Below are 15,594 nucleotides of genomic sequence, written 5' to 3' on the forward strand. Positions count from 1 at the left end.
CCACTGGAAATTCTCATAAGTACAGGCCTCCGTCAGAATGTATCATATCTACAGGGCCTTGCCTTGTCCAACACATAATTATTTCCAGAACTTTCTCCAGTGTCAGTCCTCAGATGCTCCCTTCAGCATCCTTCACCTCTGCTTGGCAGTCAACTGCCTGTACCTCCTTATCTTCCATCATTTAAAAAAATGATTTCCCCCCCCCCCACCCCCATACTTTTCCCTCTGCTTGAGCTACTATGTTATTGTACTAACGGTCTTGCTCGCTCCTCAATTAATTATTTAAGGTGGGATCCAAAATTCCCCTCTCTTCAGGGCAAGGAATAATCGCTGCAGTCAGCTCCAAATACATCAGCTGGGCTGCAATGGGCGGGGTATATTTCTATAAATAGTGCCACGACAATCACATCAGCCCAACAGCACCGTCGGATCTCTCTGCTCGCTCACTCACTTTTATGGGATATATAGATATGTCATAGATTCTCCGACACTAGAGCACTGCCTGTGGAAGAGGGAGGAGATGGAAAAGAGGGAAAAGAAGGAAATATATGGTGGGATCCAAAATTCCTCTCCACACCATGGTCTGATGCCATCTGCCACCCCTTACCTCCACGCCTTGGCCTGACGGTGATAGAGCTAGGCTAACTCCCCTCCATACCTTGGCCTGACGGTGATAATAGAGCTAGGCTAACTCCCCTCCATACCTTGGCCTGACGGTAATAATACTGCTAGGCTAACTCCCCTCCATGCCTTGGCCTGACGGTGATAAAACTGCTAGGCTAACTCCCCTCCATACCTTGGCCTGACGGTAATAATACTGCTAGACTAACTCCCCTCCATACCTTGGCCTGACGGTAATAATACTGCTAGACTAACTCCCCTCCATACCTTGGCCTGCGGTGATAATACTGCAAGGCTAACTCCCCTCCATACCTTGGCCTGACGGTGATAATACTGCTAGGCTAACTCCCCTCCATGCCTTAGCCTGACGGTAATAATACTGCTAGGCTAACTCCCCTCCATGCCTTGGCCTGACGGTAATAATACTGCTAGGCTAACTCCCCTCCATGCCTTGGCCTGATGGTAATAATACTGCTAGGCTAACTCCCCTCCATACCTTGGCCTGACGGTAATAATACTGCTAGGCTAACTCCCCTCCATACCTTGGCCTGACGGTAATAATACTGCTAGGCTAACTCCCCTCCATACCTTGGCCTGACGGTAATAATACTGCTAGGCTAACTTCCCTCCATACCTTGGCCTGACGGTAATAATACTGCTAGGCTAACTCCCCTCCATACCTTGGCCTGACGGTAATAATACTGCTAGGCTAACTCCCCTCCATACCTTGGCCTGACGGTAAAAATACTGCTAGGCTAACTCCCCTCCATACCTTGGCCTGCGGTGATAATAGCGCTAAGGTAACCCCCCCCCCCATACCTTGGCCTGCGGTGATAATAGCGCTAGGCTAACCCCCCTCCATACCTTGGCCAGACGGTAATAATAGAGCTAGGCTAACTCCCCTACATACCTTGGCATGGCGACGATAATACCTCCAGGAAACCTAACCCCCTCCCCTCCATACCTTGGCCTGACGGTGATAATAGCGCTAGGCTAACTCCCCTACATACCATGGCATGGCGACGATAATACCTCCAGGAAACCTAACCCCCTCCCCTTCATACCTTGGCTTGACGGTGATAATAGTGCTAGGCTAACTCCCCTACATACCATGGCCAGACGGTAATAATAGAGCTAGGCTAACTCCCCTACATACCTTGGCATGGCGACGATAATACCTCTAGGAAACCTAAGCCCCTCCAAACCATGGCCTGACGGTGATAAGTCAATGAGCAGCCAGCTGTGCACAAATACAACCACCCGTGGTGCCATTATTTTGAAGGCACATTTCTTTTCCCATGAGGCCCCTCATTATTAGCCAGATATGTATTTTTTTACATCTGGCAGTCCACCCCTGTGATAAGACACAGCATAGGACATACAGGCCTACACCACTGAAAATCTACTGTCATGTGAGGGAGCCTGTGTCTTGGCCACATTCCTATCTAAGTGCTGAAAAGTTGTATCAATCTATTATTAGATTAAGTACACAAATAAATACCAACCAGACTAAGTTATGTGGTCAAGTCAGACACTGAGTCCAGGAGTGGAGGTTTAGATATACTGTAGACGGTGTGTCTAGGAGTGGAGGTTTAGATATACTGTAGACAGCGTGTCTAGGAGTGGAGGTCTAGATATACTGTAGACAGCGTGTCTAGGAGTGGAGGTTTAGATATACTGTAGACAGCGTGTCCAGGAGTGGAGGTTTAGATATACTGTAGACGGTGTGTCTAGGAGTGGAGGTTATGATATTGTTATGGTGAGTGAATGAGGACCCAAAAGCGAACTAACTTAAACAGAGCTTCTTTAATAACCAAACATAGGTAGGCTCAGATAGACCGGCAGATTCCGACAGGACAGGACAAGGTTACAGCAAACATGACGATAGTCTGGCTCAGGCATGAAACACAACAAACAAGAATCCGACAAGGACAGGAACAGAAACAGAGAGAGATATAGGGACCTAATCAGAGGGAAAAAGGGAACAGGTGGGAAACGGGGTGAATGGGTAGTTAGAGGAGACAAGGAACAGCTGGGGGAAAGCGGGGGAGAAAAGGTAACCTAACAACGACCAGCAGAGGGAGACAGGGTGAAGGGAAAGGACAGAGACAAGACACAACATGACAGTACATGACAGTACCCCCCCACTCACCGAGCGCCTCCTGGCGCACTCGAGGAGGAAACCTGGCGGCAACGGAGGAAATCCTCGATCAGCGCACGGTCCAGCACGTCCCGGGAGGGAACCCAACTCCTCTCCTCAGGACCGTACCCCTCCCAATCTACGAGGTACTGGTGACCACGGCCCCGAGGACGCATGTCCAAAATTCTACGGACCCTGTAGATGGGTGCGCCCTCGACAAGGATGGGGGGGGGGGGGGGAGAGACGAGCGGGGGCGCGAAGGACGGGCTTGATGCAGGAGACATGGAAGACCGGGTGGACGCGACGAAGGTATCGCGGAAGAAGAAGTCGAACTGCGACAGGATTAATGACCCGAGAAATACGGAACGGACCAATGAACCGCGGGGTCAACTTGCGAGAAGCCGTCTTAAGGGGAAGGTTCTGAGTGGAGAGCCAAACTCTCTGACCGCGACAATATCTAGGACTCTTAGTTCTACGCTTATTAGCAGCCCTCACAGTCTGCGTCCTATAACGGCAAAGTGCAGACCTGACCCTCTTCCAGGTGTGCTCGCAACGTTGGACAAAAGCCTGAGCGGAGGGGACGCTGGACTCGGCGAACTGAGATGAGAACAGCGGAGGCTGGTACCCGAGGCTACTCTGAAAAGGAGATAGCCCGGTCGCAGACGAAGGAAGCGAGTTGTGGGCGTATTCTGCCCAGGGGAGCTGTTCTGACCAAGACGCAGGGTTACGAAAAGAAAGACTGCGTAAGATGCGACCAATAGTCTGATTGGCCCGTTCTGCTTGACCGTTAGACTGGGGGTGAAAGCCGGAAGAGAGACTGACGGAAGCCCCAATCAAACGGCAAAACTCCCTCCAAAATTGAGACGTGAATTGCGGACCTCTGTCCGAAACGACGTCTGACGGAAGGCCATGAATTCTGAAAACATTCTCGATGATGATTTGTGCCGTCTCTTTAGCAGAAGGAAGCTTAGCAAGGGGAATGAAATGAGCCGCCTTAGAGAACCTATCGACAACCGTAAGAATAACAGTCTTCCCCGCTGACGAAGGCAGTCCGGTGACAAAATCTAAGGCGATGTGAGACCACGGTCGAGAGGGAATAGGAAGCGGCCTGAGACGGCCGGCAGGAGGAGAGTTACCGGACTTAGTCTGCGCGCAGACCGAACAAGCAGCCACGAAACGACGCGTGTCATGCTCCCGGGTGGGCCACCAAAAACGCTGGCGAATGGAAGCAAGCGTACCCCGAACGCCAGGGTGGCCGGCTAACTTGGCAGAGTGAGCCCACTGAAGAACGGCCAGACGAGTAGGAACGGGAACGAAAAGAAGGTTCCTAGGACAAGCGCGCGGCGACGGAGTGTGAGTGAGCGCTTGTTTTACCTGCCTCTCAATTCCCCAGACAGTCAACCCGACAACACGCCCCTCAGGGAGAATCCCCTCGGGGTCAGTGGAGGCTACTGAAGAACTGAAGAGACGAGACAAAGCATCAGGCTTGGTGTTCTTAGAGCCCGGACGATAAGAAATCACGAACTCGAAACGAGCGAAAAACAGCGCCCAACGCGCCTGACGCGCATTAAGTCGTTTGGCAGAACGGATGTACTCAAGGTTCCTATGGTCAGTCCAAACGACAAAAGGAACGGTCGCCCCCTCCAACCACTGTCGCCATTCGCCTAGGGCTAACCGGACGGCGAGCAGTTCGCGGTTACCCACATCATAGTTACGTTCCGACGGCGACAGGCGATGAGAAAAATACGCGCATGGGTGGACCTTGTCGTCAGAGAGGGAGCGCTGAGAAAGGATGGCTCCCACGCCCACCTCTGACGCGTCAACCTCGACAACGAACTGTCTAGAGACGTCAGGTGTAACAAGGATAGGAGCGGATGTAAAACGATTCTTGAGGAGATCAAAAGCTCCCTGGGCGGAAACGGACCACTTAAAGCACGTCTTGACAGAAGTAAGGGCTGTGAGAGGAGCTGCCACCTGACCGAAATTACGGATGAAACGACGATAGAAGTTCGCGAAGCCGAGAAAGCGCTGCAGCTCGACGCGTGACTTAGGGACGGGCCAATCAATGACAGCTTGGACCTTAGCGGGATCCATCTTAATGCCTTCAGCGGAAATAACAGAACCGAGAAATGTGACGGAGGAGGCATGAAAAGTGCACTTCTCAGCCTTCACAAAAAGACAATTCTCTAAAAGGCGCTGGAGGACACGTCGAACGTGCTGAACATGAATCTGGAGTGACGGTGAAAAAATCAGGATATCGTCAAGGTAAACGAAAACAAAGATGTTCAGCATGTCTCTCAGGACATCATTGACTAATGCCTGAAAGACAGCTGGAGCGTTAGCGAGGCCGAAAGGAAGAACCCGGTATTCAAAGTGCCCTAACGGAGTGTTAAACGCCGTCTTCCACTCGTCCCCCTCCCTGATGCGCACGAGATGGTAAGCGTTACGAAGGTCCAACTTAGTGAAAAACCTGGCTCCCTGCAGGATCTCGAAGGCTGAAGACATAAGAGGAAGCGGATAACGATTCTTCACTGTTATGTCATTCAGCCCTCGATAATCCATGCAGGGGCGCAGAGACCCGTCCTTCTTCTTGACAAAAAAAAACCCCGCTCCGGCGGGAGAGGAGGAGGGGACTATGGTACCGGCGTCAAGAGCTACAGACAAATAATCTTCGAGAGCCTTACGTTCGGGAGCCGACAGAGAGTATAGTCTACCCCGGGGGGGGGTGGTTCCCGGAAGGAGATCAATACTACAATCATACGACCGGTGTGGAGGAAGAGAGGTGGCCCTGGACCGACTGAACACCGTGCGCAGATCGTGATATTCCTCCGGCACCCCTGTCAAATCACCAGGCTCCTCCTGTGAAGAAGAGACAGAGGAAACAGGAGGGATAGCAGACATTAAACATTTCACATGACAAGAGACGTTCCAGGAGAGGATAGAATTACTAGACCAATTAATGGAAGGATTATGACAAACTAGCCAGGGATGGCCCAAAACAACAGGTGTAAAAGGTGAACGAAAAATTAAAAAAGAAATGGTTTCACTATGATTACCAGAAACAGTGAGGGTTAAAGGTAGCGTCTCACGCTGAATCCTGGGGAGAGGACTACCATCCAGGGCGAACAAGGCCGTGGGCTCCTTTAACTGTCTGAGAGGAATGTCATGTTCCCGAGCCCAGGTCTCGTCCATAAAACAGCCCTCCGCCCCAGAGTCTATTAAGGCACTGCAGGAAGCTGACGAACCGGTCCAGCGTAGATGGACCGACAAGGTAGTGCAGGATCTTGAAGGAGAGACAGGAGTAGTAGCGCTCACCAGTAGCCCTCCGCTTACTGACGAGCTCTGGCCTTTTACTGGACATGAAGTGACAAAATGACCAGCGGAACCGCAATAGAGACAGAGGCGGTTGGTGATTCTCCGTTCCCTCTCCTTAGTCGAGATGCGGATACCTCCCAGCTGCATGGGCTCAGCACCCGAGCCGGCAGAGGAAGATGGTAGTGATGCGGAGAGGGAGGCGACGGAGAGCGCGAGCTCCTTTCCACGAGCTCGGTGACGAAGATCAACCCGTCGCTCAATGCGAATAGCGAGTTCAATCAAGGAATCCACGCTGGAAGGAACCTCCCGGGAGAGAATCTCATCCTTTACCTCTGCGCGGAAACCCTCCAGAAGACGAGCGAGCAAGGCCGGCTCGTTCCAGCCACTGGAGACAGCAAGAGTGCGAAACTCAATAGAGTAGTCTGTTATGGATCGATTGCCTTGACATAGGGAAGACAGGGCCCTGGAAGCCTCCTCCCCAAAAACAGATTGATCAAAAACCCGTATCATCTCCTCCTTAAAGTCCTGATACTGGTTAGTACACTCAGCCCTTGCCTCCCAGATTGCCGTGCCCCACTCACGAGCCCGTCCAATAAGGAGAGATATGACGTAGGCGACACGAGCAGTGCTCCTGGAGTAAGTGTTGGGCTGGAGAGAAAACACAATATCACACTGGGTGAGGAACGAGCGGCATTCAGTGGGCTCCCCAGAGTAACACGGCGGGTTATTGATTCTGGGCTCCGGAGATTCGAAAGCCCTGGAAGTGGCCGGTGGATCGAGGCGGAGATGGTGAACCTGTTCTGTGAGGTTGGAGACTTGGGTGGCCAGGGTCTCAACGGCATGTCGAGCAGCAGACACTTCCTGCTCGTGTCTGCCTAGCATCGCTCCCTGGATCCCGACGGCTGAGTGGAGAGGATCCGAAGTCGCTGGGTCCATTCTTGGTCGGATTCTTCTGTTATGGTGAGTGAATGAGGACCCAAAAGCGAACTAACTTAAACAGAGCTTCTTTAATAACCAAACATAGGTAGGCTCAGATAGACCGGCAGATTCCGACAGGACAGGACAAGGTTACAGCAAACATGACGATAGTCTGGCTCAGGCATGAAACACAACAAACAAGAATCCGACAAGAACAGGAACAGAAACAGAGAGAGATATAGGGACCTAATCAGAGGGAAAAAGGGAACAGGTGGGAAACGGGGTGAATGGGTAGTTAGAGGAGACAAGGAACAGCTGGGGGAAAGCGGGGGAGAAAAGGTAACCTAACAACGACCAGCAGAGGGAGACAGGGTGAAGGGAAAGGACAGAGACAAGACACAACATGACAGTACATGACAGATATACTGTAGACAGCGTGTCTAGGAGTGGAGGTTTAGATATACTGTAGACAGTGTGTCTAGGAGTGGAGGTTATGATATACTGTAGACAGCGTGTCTAGGAGTGGAGGTTATGATATACTGTAGACAGCGTGTCTAGGAGTGGAGGTCTAGGTATACTGTAGACAGCGTGTCTAGGAGTGGAGGGTTAGATATACTGTAGACAGCGTGTCTAGGAGTGGAGGTCTAGATATACTGTAGACAGCGTGTCTAGGAGTGGAGGTTTAGATATACTATAGACAGCGTGTCTAGGAGTGGAGGTTATGATATACTGTAGACAGCGTGTCTAGGAGTGGAGGTTATGATATACTGTAGACAGCGTGTCTAGGAGTGGAGGTCTAGCTATACTGTAGACAGCGTGTCTAGGAGTGGAGGTTATGATATACTGTAGACAGCGTGTCTAGGAGTGGAGGTTATGATATACTGTAGACAGCGTGTCTAGGAGTGGAGGTCTAGATATACTGTAGACAGCGTGTCTAGGAGTGGAGGTCTAGATATACTGTAGACAGTGTGTCTAGGAGTGGAGGTCTAGATATACTGTAGACAGCGTGTCTAGGAGTGGAGGTTATGATATACTGTAGATAGCGTGTCTAGGAGTGGAGGTTTAGATATACTGTAGACAGCGTGTCTAGGAGTGGAGGTTATGATATACTGTAGACAGCGTGTCTAGGAGTGGAGGTTATGATATACTGTAGACAGCGTGTCTAGGAGTGGAGGTCTAGATATACTGTAGACAGCGTGTCTAGGAGTGGAGGTCTAGGTATACTGTAGACAGCGTGTCTAGGAGTGGAGGGTTAGATATACTGTAGACAGCGTGTCTAGGAGTGGAGGTCTAGATATAATGTAGACAGCGTGTCTAGGAGTGGAGGTTTAGATATACTATAGACAGCGTGTCTAGGAGTGGAGGTTATGATATACTGTAGACAGCGTGTCTAGGAGTGGAGGTTATGATATACTGTAGACAGCGTGTCTAGGAGTGGAGGTCTAGATATACTGTAGACAGCGTGTCTAGGAGTGGAGGTTAATATATACTGTAGACAGTGTGTCTAGGAGTGGAGGTCTAGATATACTGTAGACAGCGTGTCTAGGAGTGGAGGTCTAGATATACTGTAGACAGCGTGTCTAGGAGTGGAGGTCTAGATATACTGTAGACAGCGTGTCTAGGAGTGGAGGTCTAGATATACTATAGACAGCGTGTCTAGGAGTGGAGGTCTAGATATACTATAGACAGCGTGTCTAGGAGTGGAGGTCTAGATATACTGTAGACAGCGTGTCTAGGAGTGGAAGTTATGATATACTGTAGACAGCGTGTCTAGGAGTGGAGGGTTAGATATACTGTAGACAGCGTGTCTCGGAGTGGAGGTCTAGATATACTGTAGACAGCGTGTCTATGAGTGGAGGTCTAGATATACTGTAGACAGCGTGTCTAGGAGTGGAGGTTTAGATATACTGTAGACAGCGTGTCTAGGAGTGGAGTTCTAGATATACTGTAGACAGCGTGTCTAGGATAGGAGTGGAGGTTCAGATATACTGTAGACAGCGTGTCTAGGAGTGGAGGTTTAGATATATTGTAGACAGCGTGTCTAGGAGTGGAGGTCTAGATATACTGTAGACAGCGTGTCTAGGAGTGGAGGTCTAGATATACTGTAGACAGCGTGTCTAGGAGTGGAGGTCTAGATATACTGTAGATCGCGTGTCTAGGAGTGGAGGCTCAGATATACTGTAGACAGCGTGTCTAGGAGTGGAGGGCTAGATATACTGTAGATAGCGTGTCTAGGAGTGGAGGGCTAGATGCAGTCAGAGTGTCTAGGAGTGGAGGGCTAGACGCAGTCAGAGTGTCTAAGATGAGAAGCTCTGAAGCAGGCAGAATGTCTAAGATGAGATGCTCTGAAGCAGGCAGAATGTCTAAGATGAGAAGCTCAGAAGCAGGCAGAATGTCTAAGATGAGATGCTCAGATGCTGGTAACTGGTTTAAGATGAGAACCTTTGACTGAGTAGCATCCAGAAGACCTGGCAACATGGCAGTCAATCTACGCCATCTGCTAGGTTCTGTTGGCTACTCGATTCCACACAAACAAACACATAACCTACTCCATCCCCCAAAAATAGCAATGCAGGAGCGGGCCTGTGTTAACATTTCACAACCACTGTTGGTCTACCGATACGGTAACCGCTAGTCAGCATGCATTCATCTGGCCCTTGTAACAATGCTGATGTGAAGGATAGGCTTTTAGCTTGGATGGTTTTATACACCATCATCGGTCCATTTAAGAAATTTGACAGGGGAAAACTAGGCACACACACACACACGCACGCGCGCGCGCACACACACACACACTACTCACCTTGCATATGTGAAAGTTTTCCGAGAGTAGCGTCTCCTGGACATGGATATCCTGTGGAGTGGGCGGGGTACCGGCTGCTCTGCTGCATGACGGGGACGCGACAGCCCCCTGAGAGGAGGAAGACAGGCCATCCAGTACCTTCCGAAACTTCTTCATCTTCCTTTAGTTTACTGAGAAATAAGAACGTCTATATCAAAATATTCTAGCAACCTGATCAAGAGTTGTAATTCTTTTCAAAGGCTAAGATGAGGCGAGTATGTTTGGTGTTTTTGAGGGTTGGCAGGCGTCGCTTCCTGTAGCCTCTCTCTCTCTCTCTCTCCTTCGCTCTCCTTTTTAAGTGCAATTCAAAAAGTCCTGGAGGGACCTCATCGTGCACTTAGGCTTCCGTCCACAAAATTGTTTATCTTGGTTTGATGGGGATGCTTATTGGTAAAAGAGACTAGCCAATTGCTAATGGAGGTCTATTGCGCACCAGAGTATGCCACAGTAAGGATTTCACCTAAGAAACTTCATGTTTCTTTAGCCTGCTAAAACCGCATTACAATAAAGCATAACGGCATAAGACAAACTGAAAAATGTAAATCAATTAACTGCAACAATTATGAGCGACTAACTATACAGATAACCAGCTAAATGATCAAACAGTTACCAATATACTACCTAAACAATGCTTCAAACAAAAATCGCACTGTTTTTGGCAGAATGGAGAGTGAGGCAGATCTACGCAGAGAGACAATGCAGCTCGCTTCCACTCTCTTGGCATCAAAACGCGAAAATAAAGTCAACCATCGTGCGAACCAAGAAGAGGAACAGGTAAACGAGAGTGGAATCAGGTGAAATGAAGTCGTCAAGACGATTTGTCGCGGTTGTTGACAGCCCCTCTCCTCCCAGCCTTGATTCCCTGCAGTCTAGCCCTGTCCGTGGTACTGGAAAACTTTACTCTGGCCCCGCCTCTTGGTTTCCTTCATCTCCCCGCCCTTGCTCGCAAGCGATTGGATTACGGTTCTCAGCCAATACGTACCGAATGGTATGTTGAATAAAAGCAACGGGGAAATAATAAACTTCGCCTGCTGGTTTATGGAACCGCCCTATCTTAAAAACGTGGGTTTGTGTGAATAGCCTATTCATATTCATCAGGCTTCCACACATGGGGAAACCAAACTTGACTCTGAGTAAATGTGGATGGGGAAACCACTAAGGTTGTTGCTTGTTTAGCAATACGAGAAGTCCTATAATTCAGATTTATGCTGCCGGAACAGGATCCTCTCAGTTTTGGACGCATGCCTTCCGGAACCTATGCCCGCTTGCCCGGATCCGGTAGCATACATCTAATAAACAATACTTTTCGACTGTTTGCAACGTAATAAATCCAACAACAGAGATCAGAAGATCAGAGAGAGATCTTCACCCCCCCCCCCCCCCCCCCCCCCGGGCGCTGGGACCGGAGATTATGTTTGCGTAACTTTGTAGGTTTTGAGACCAAGGTGTGCCCGTTTCTGTGGTGAGAGAGAGACAAACGTGTGTGTGCATGTATCTCTCTGCTCTAATAGACATAAGCCTGCAACTTCCCATCTCTCCGGTGTTGCACTGCATAATTTATTTTAAAGTATCTAATATGCACATTAGTCGTTATTTTACCCCTTAGGCCTCTAGAATTGTACTGTTATGGTAAGATATGCCACATCATTTGTGGTTGCATTTCTGACACGTTTTGGCAGTGGCCTGCCTTCCTGAATTCTGGCCTAGTGGGCCTAGTGGGCAGGCAGTTTGATAAGAACAGACAGGCAGTAGCCCACCCACTTAAGACACAAAATCCAAAACCAACTGAAATCTGTTTGTGAACATCGAAATTGACATGTTTTCACAACGAAACTAATTTCATCAAACTGTTGATAAAGGAGAGAGGAATGAGAGAGGAAGTAAGGTATGATGAGATATTCTGTAAGGTAACATGTCAGCCTATTAATTATTTAAAAATTATTCAAAATCAAATACACTATAATTGTAGCCTATTTCTGTAGGCAAAAAAAAAAAAATGAAAATGTTGCCTGTTTTGGGAATGTTTACATTTAGGTTGCAGGGAGATTCTGGGAATGTCTTACTCTGGTTTCTTGAAAGTTTTCCTGTGAAGTTTTATTTATGCTCTGAGACAGGAAGATACAGGTTCTTTGGAGGTTTACTTCCTTAAAACTTTCACTGCATGTTTCAACATTTATTGTTTTACTCTAAGCACAGAGAGGAACAAATGGAAATTAATTTCCATAGTCCTTAATCATACAGAAAACATACATTTTCTATTGTGAAACAGCATCAGTGAGATTTGAACCTATAATCTAATGTACTCTAGCCATGGAATTAGTCCACTGAATTTTTACGCACATAAAGCTGTTCATTTTAGTCTATTCAAACAAATTAAAATAAAATAAAATACCATTTTAATTGGTCACATACACATTTTTAGCAGATGTTATTGCGGTGGTGTAACAGAATGTTTGTGTTCCTAGCTCCAACAGTGCAGTAGTATCTAACTATTCACAACAATACACACTAATCTAAAAGTAAAATAATTGAATTAAGAAATATATAAATATTAGATCATGCAATGTCGGAGTGACATAGACTAGAATACTGTAGAAGAGAATACAGTATGTACAGTTAGGGGTGGCAGGGTAGCCTAGTGGTTAGAGCGTTGGGCCAGCAACCGAAAGGTTGGATTGAATCCCCGAGCTGACAAGGTAAAAATATGTAACTCTGCCCCTGAACAAGGCAGTTAACCCACTGTTCCCCAGTATGCCATCATTGTAATATAAGAATTTGTTCTTACCTGACTTGCCTAGTTAAATAAAGGTTAATAAATAAAGTATATACATATATATGAAATGAGTAAAGCAGTATGTAAACATTATTAAAGTGACCAGTGATTCCATGTCTATGTGTATGGGGCAGCAGCCTCTCAGGTGCAGGGTTGCGTAACTGGGTGGAAGCTGGCTAGTGATGACTATTTAACAGTCTGATGGCCATGAGATTGAAGCTGTTTTTCAGTCTCTGTCCCAGCTTTGATGCACCTGTACTGACCTCGCCTTCTGGATGGCAGCGGAGTGTACAGGCCATTGTTCGGGTGGTTGATAACCTTGATGATCTTTTTGGCCTTCCTGTGACATCAGGTGCTGTAGGTGTCCTGGAGGGCAGGTAGTTTGTCCCCAGGGATGCGTTGGACAGACCGCACCACCCTCTGGAGAGCCCTGTAGTTGTAGATGGTGCAGTTGCCGTACCAGGCGGTGATACAGCCCGACAGGATGCTCTCAATTGTGCATCTGTAAAAGTTTGTGAGCGTTTTAGGGGCCAAGCCAAATTTCATTAGCCACCTGAGTTTGAAGAGGTGCTGTAGTGCCTTCTCACAACACTGTCTGTGTGGGTAGACCATTTCAGATCATCAGTGATGTGTACGCCGAGGAACTTGAAGTTTTCCACCTTCTCCACTGCGGTCCCATCGATGTGGATGGGGGCGTGCTCCCTCTGCTGTTTCCTGAAGTCCACGATCAGCTGAATTGTTTTGCTGAAATTGAGTGAGAGGTTATTTTCCTGGCACCACTCTCACAGGGCCCTCACCTCCTCCCTGTAGGCTGTCTCGTCATTGTTTGTAATCAGGCCTACTACCGTTGTGTCGTCTGCAAACTTGATAATTGAGTTAGAGGCGTGAGTGGCCACGCAGTCATAGGTGAACAAGGAGTACAGGAGGGGACTGAGCACACACCCTTGTGGGGCCCCTGTGTTGAGGATCAGTGAAGTGGATGTATTGTTTCCTACCTTCACCACCTGGGGGCGGTACGTCAGGAAGTCCAGGACACAGTTGCGCAGGGTGGGGTTGAGACCCAGGGCCCCAAGCTTTATGATGAGCTTGGAGGATACTATGGTGTTTAATGCTAAGCTGTAGTCAATGAACAGCATTCTAACATAGGTATTCCTCTTGTACCGATGGGATAGGATAGTGTGCAGTGCAATTCTTAACTAACCTCTCAAAGAACTTCTTGATTACAGAAGTGAGTGCTATGGGGAGATAGTAATTTAGTTCAGTTATCTTTGCTTTCTTGGGAACAGGAACAATGGTGGACATATTGAAGCAAGTGGGGACAGCAGACTGGGATATGGAGAGATTGAATAGGTCCGTAAACACTCCAGTCAGGTGGTCTGCGCATGCTCTGAGGATGCAGCTAGGGATGCCGGAAGCCTTGCTAGTGTTAACACGCTTTAATGTCTTACTCACGTCGGCCACGGAGAAGTAGAGCCCACTGTCCTTGGTAGTGGGCCGCGTTGGTGGTGCTGTGCTATCCTCAAAGCGGGCGAAGAAGTTGTTTAGCTTGTCAGGAAGCAAAACGTCGGTGTCAGCGACGTGGCTGGTGACAGAATACATTTCATAGGAAACAAACACTCATTAAGATTATTGTGCCCGGTCAACACACACACTTAACATGATAGAGGATAGAGGGAGTTTTGTTGATGTGCCCGGTCAACACACACACTTAATAAGATAGAGGATAGAGGGAGTTTTGTTGATGCTGAGAACGGAATGTATATGCTTTTAAATAACACTCTAACAAACATTTTCTTGTTGTTCTATGGAAAGTTCTCATGTTCTGAGAACAGAATGTATGTTTTAAAATAACATTCTAACAAACATGTTCTTGTTGTTCTATGGAAAGTTCTCATGTTCTGAGAACAGAATGTATGTTTTAAAATAGCATTCTAACAAACATGTTCTTGTTGTTCTATGGAGAGTTCTCGTGTTCTGAGAACAGAATGTATGTTTTAAATAACATTCTAACAAACATGTTCTTGTTGTTCTATGGAAAGTTCTCATGTTCTGAGAACAGAATGTATGTTTTAAAATAACATTCTTAGAACATTCTCTGATTATTACTAGAGTTTCATTATTATTTTTGATAAGAGTTTTCTTACCCTTCTCAGATAAATTATTGTTTAAATAGAACCACGAGGAAACCTGTAGGAAACTCTGAGCTGAAATTCCCACAGTTATTTACCATTCTCTGAACTATTTGAGAACATTCAAACCAGTTGGAGAACGTTGCTAAAACATTAAAAACATTTAAATGAAATGTAACCACATTTGAACTTTTAGGAAACATTCTGTCAAAGTACTGAAATAAAGTAAAGTAAAGTATTTTTGTCAAGTTCCTTAAATGTGCTGAAAGTGTTCCAAAGCAAAGTAACTATCCTGCACCATTATCTCCGGTGTCACCATTATCTATGTTATCACCATTACCTCCGTTATCACCATTATCACTGGTATTACCATTAGCTTTTTTTTGTCACTTTTTTTCATATTAATTCCAGTACATCAGAGCCCCTCCGGGTCAACCACCTCTCTCGAGCTCAATTTTGTTCAGACACCTCCCGATTTACAAATAAAGCACTGGTCAAAACCTTCCCCGGCTGTTTGCATTTGGCAGCTGTGCAGTTAGTCATCACACCGGCTTCTGGAACAAAAGTGACCTGCCTGCTCCTCATTAAAAAGCAATAACTGGGAACAATAAATAATTACATTCAACACAGAGAAACGTTTGCCTGGTGATGGCGCGTATACGACGTTCACATCTAGTCATGAAGGTTAACAATGCACAGAAGAGGCATTGGAATATTATGAAGAGGAACGACCCCGCAGAGACGGTGGACTGAATTGAATAAGCGCTTACATCACCAGGTAGCCTCTCTTCTCTCTCTCCCCCACGGCAACACTCAACCTTTAAGAGTCTATTGACGCAAGCAAGAGACATCACTC

General features: G+C 47.5%; 1 protein-coding gene across 1 annotated transcript in view; it reads right to left on the bottom strand.

Moving 5' to 3' along the window:
• Positions 1-10,740, bottom strand: part of LOC110504879 (syntaxin-binding protein 5-like) — a 226,061-nt gene extending 215,321 nt beyond the window's left edge. Inside the window, exon 1 of the mRNA XM_036975302.2 lies at positions 9,798-10,740. Within this exon, the coding sequence (XP_036831197.2) occupies positions 9,798-9,953 (156 nt within the window). The 5' untranslated portion in view covers positions 9,954-10,740. The remainder of the gene's footprint in view (positions 1-9,797) is intronic.
• Positions 10,741-15,594: the final 4,854 nt, after the last annotated feature.

This window comes from Oncorhynchus mykiss, chromosome 3, assembly GCF_057628025.1.
Source record: "Oncorhynchus mykiss isolate SJ-2025 chromosome 3, ASM5762802v1, whole genome shotgun sequence".
NCBI lineage: Eukaryota > Metazoa > Chordata > Actinopteri > Salmoniformes > Salmonidae > Oncorhynchus > Oncorhynchus mykiss.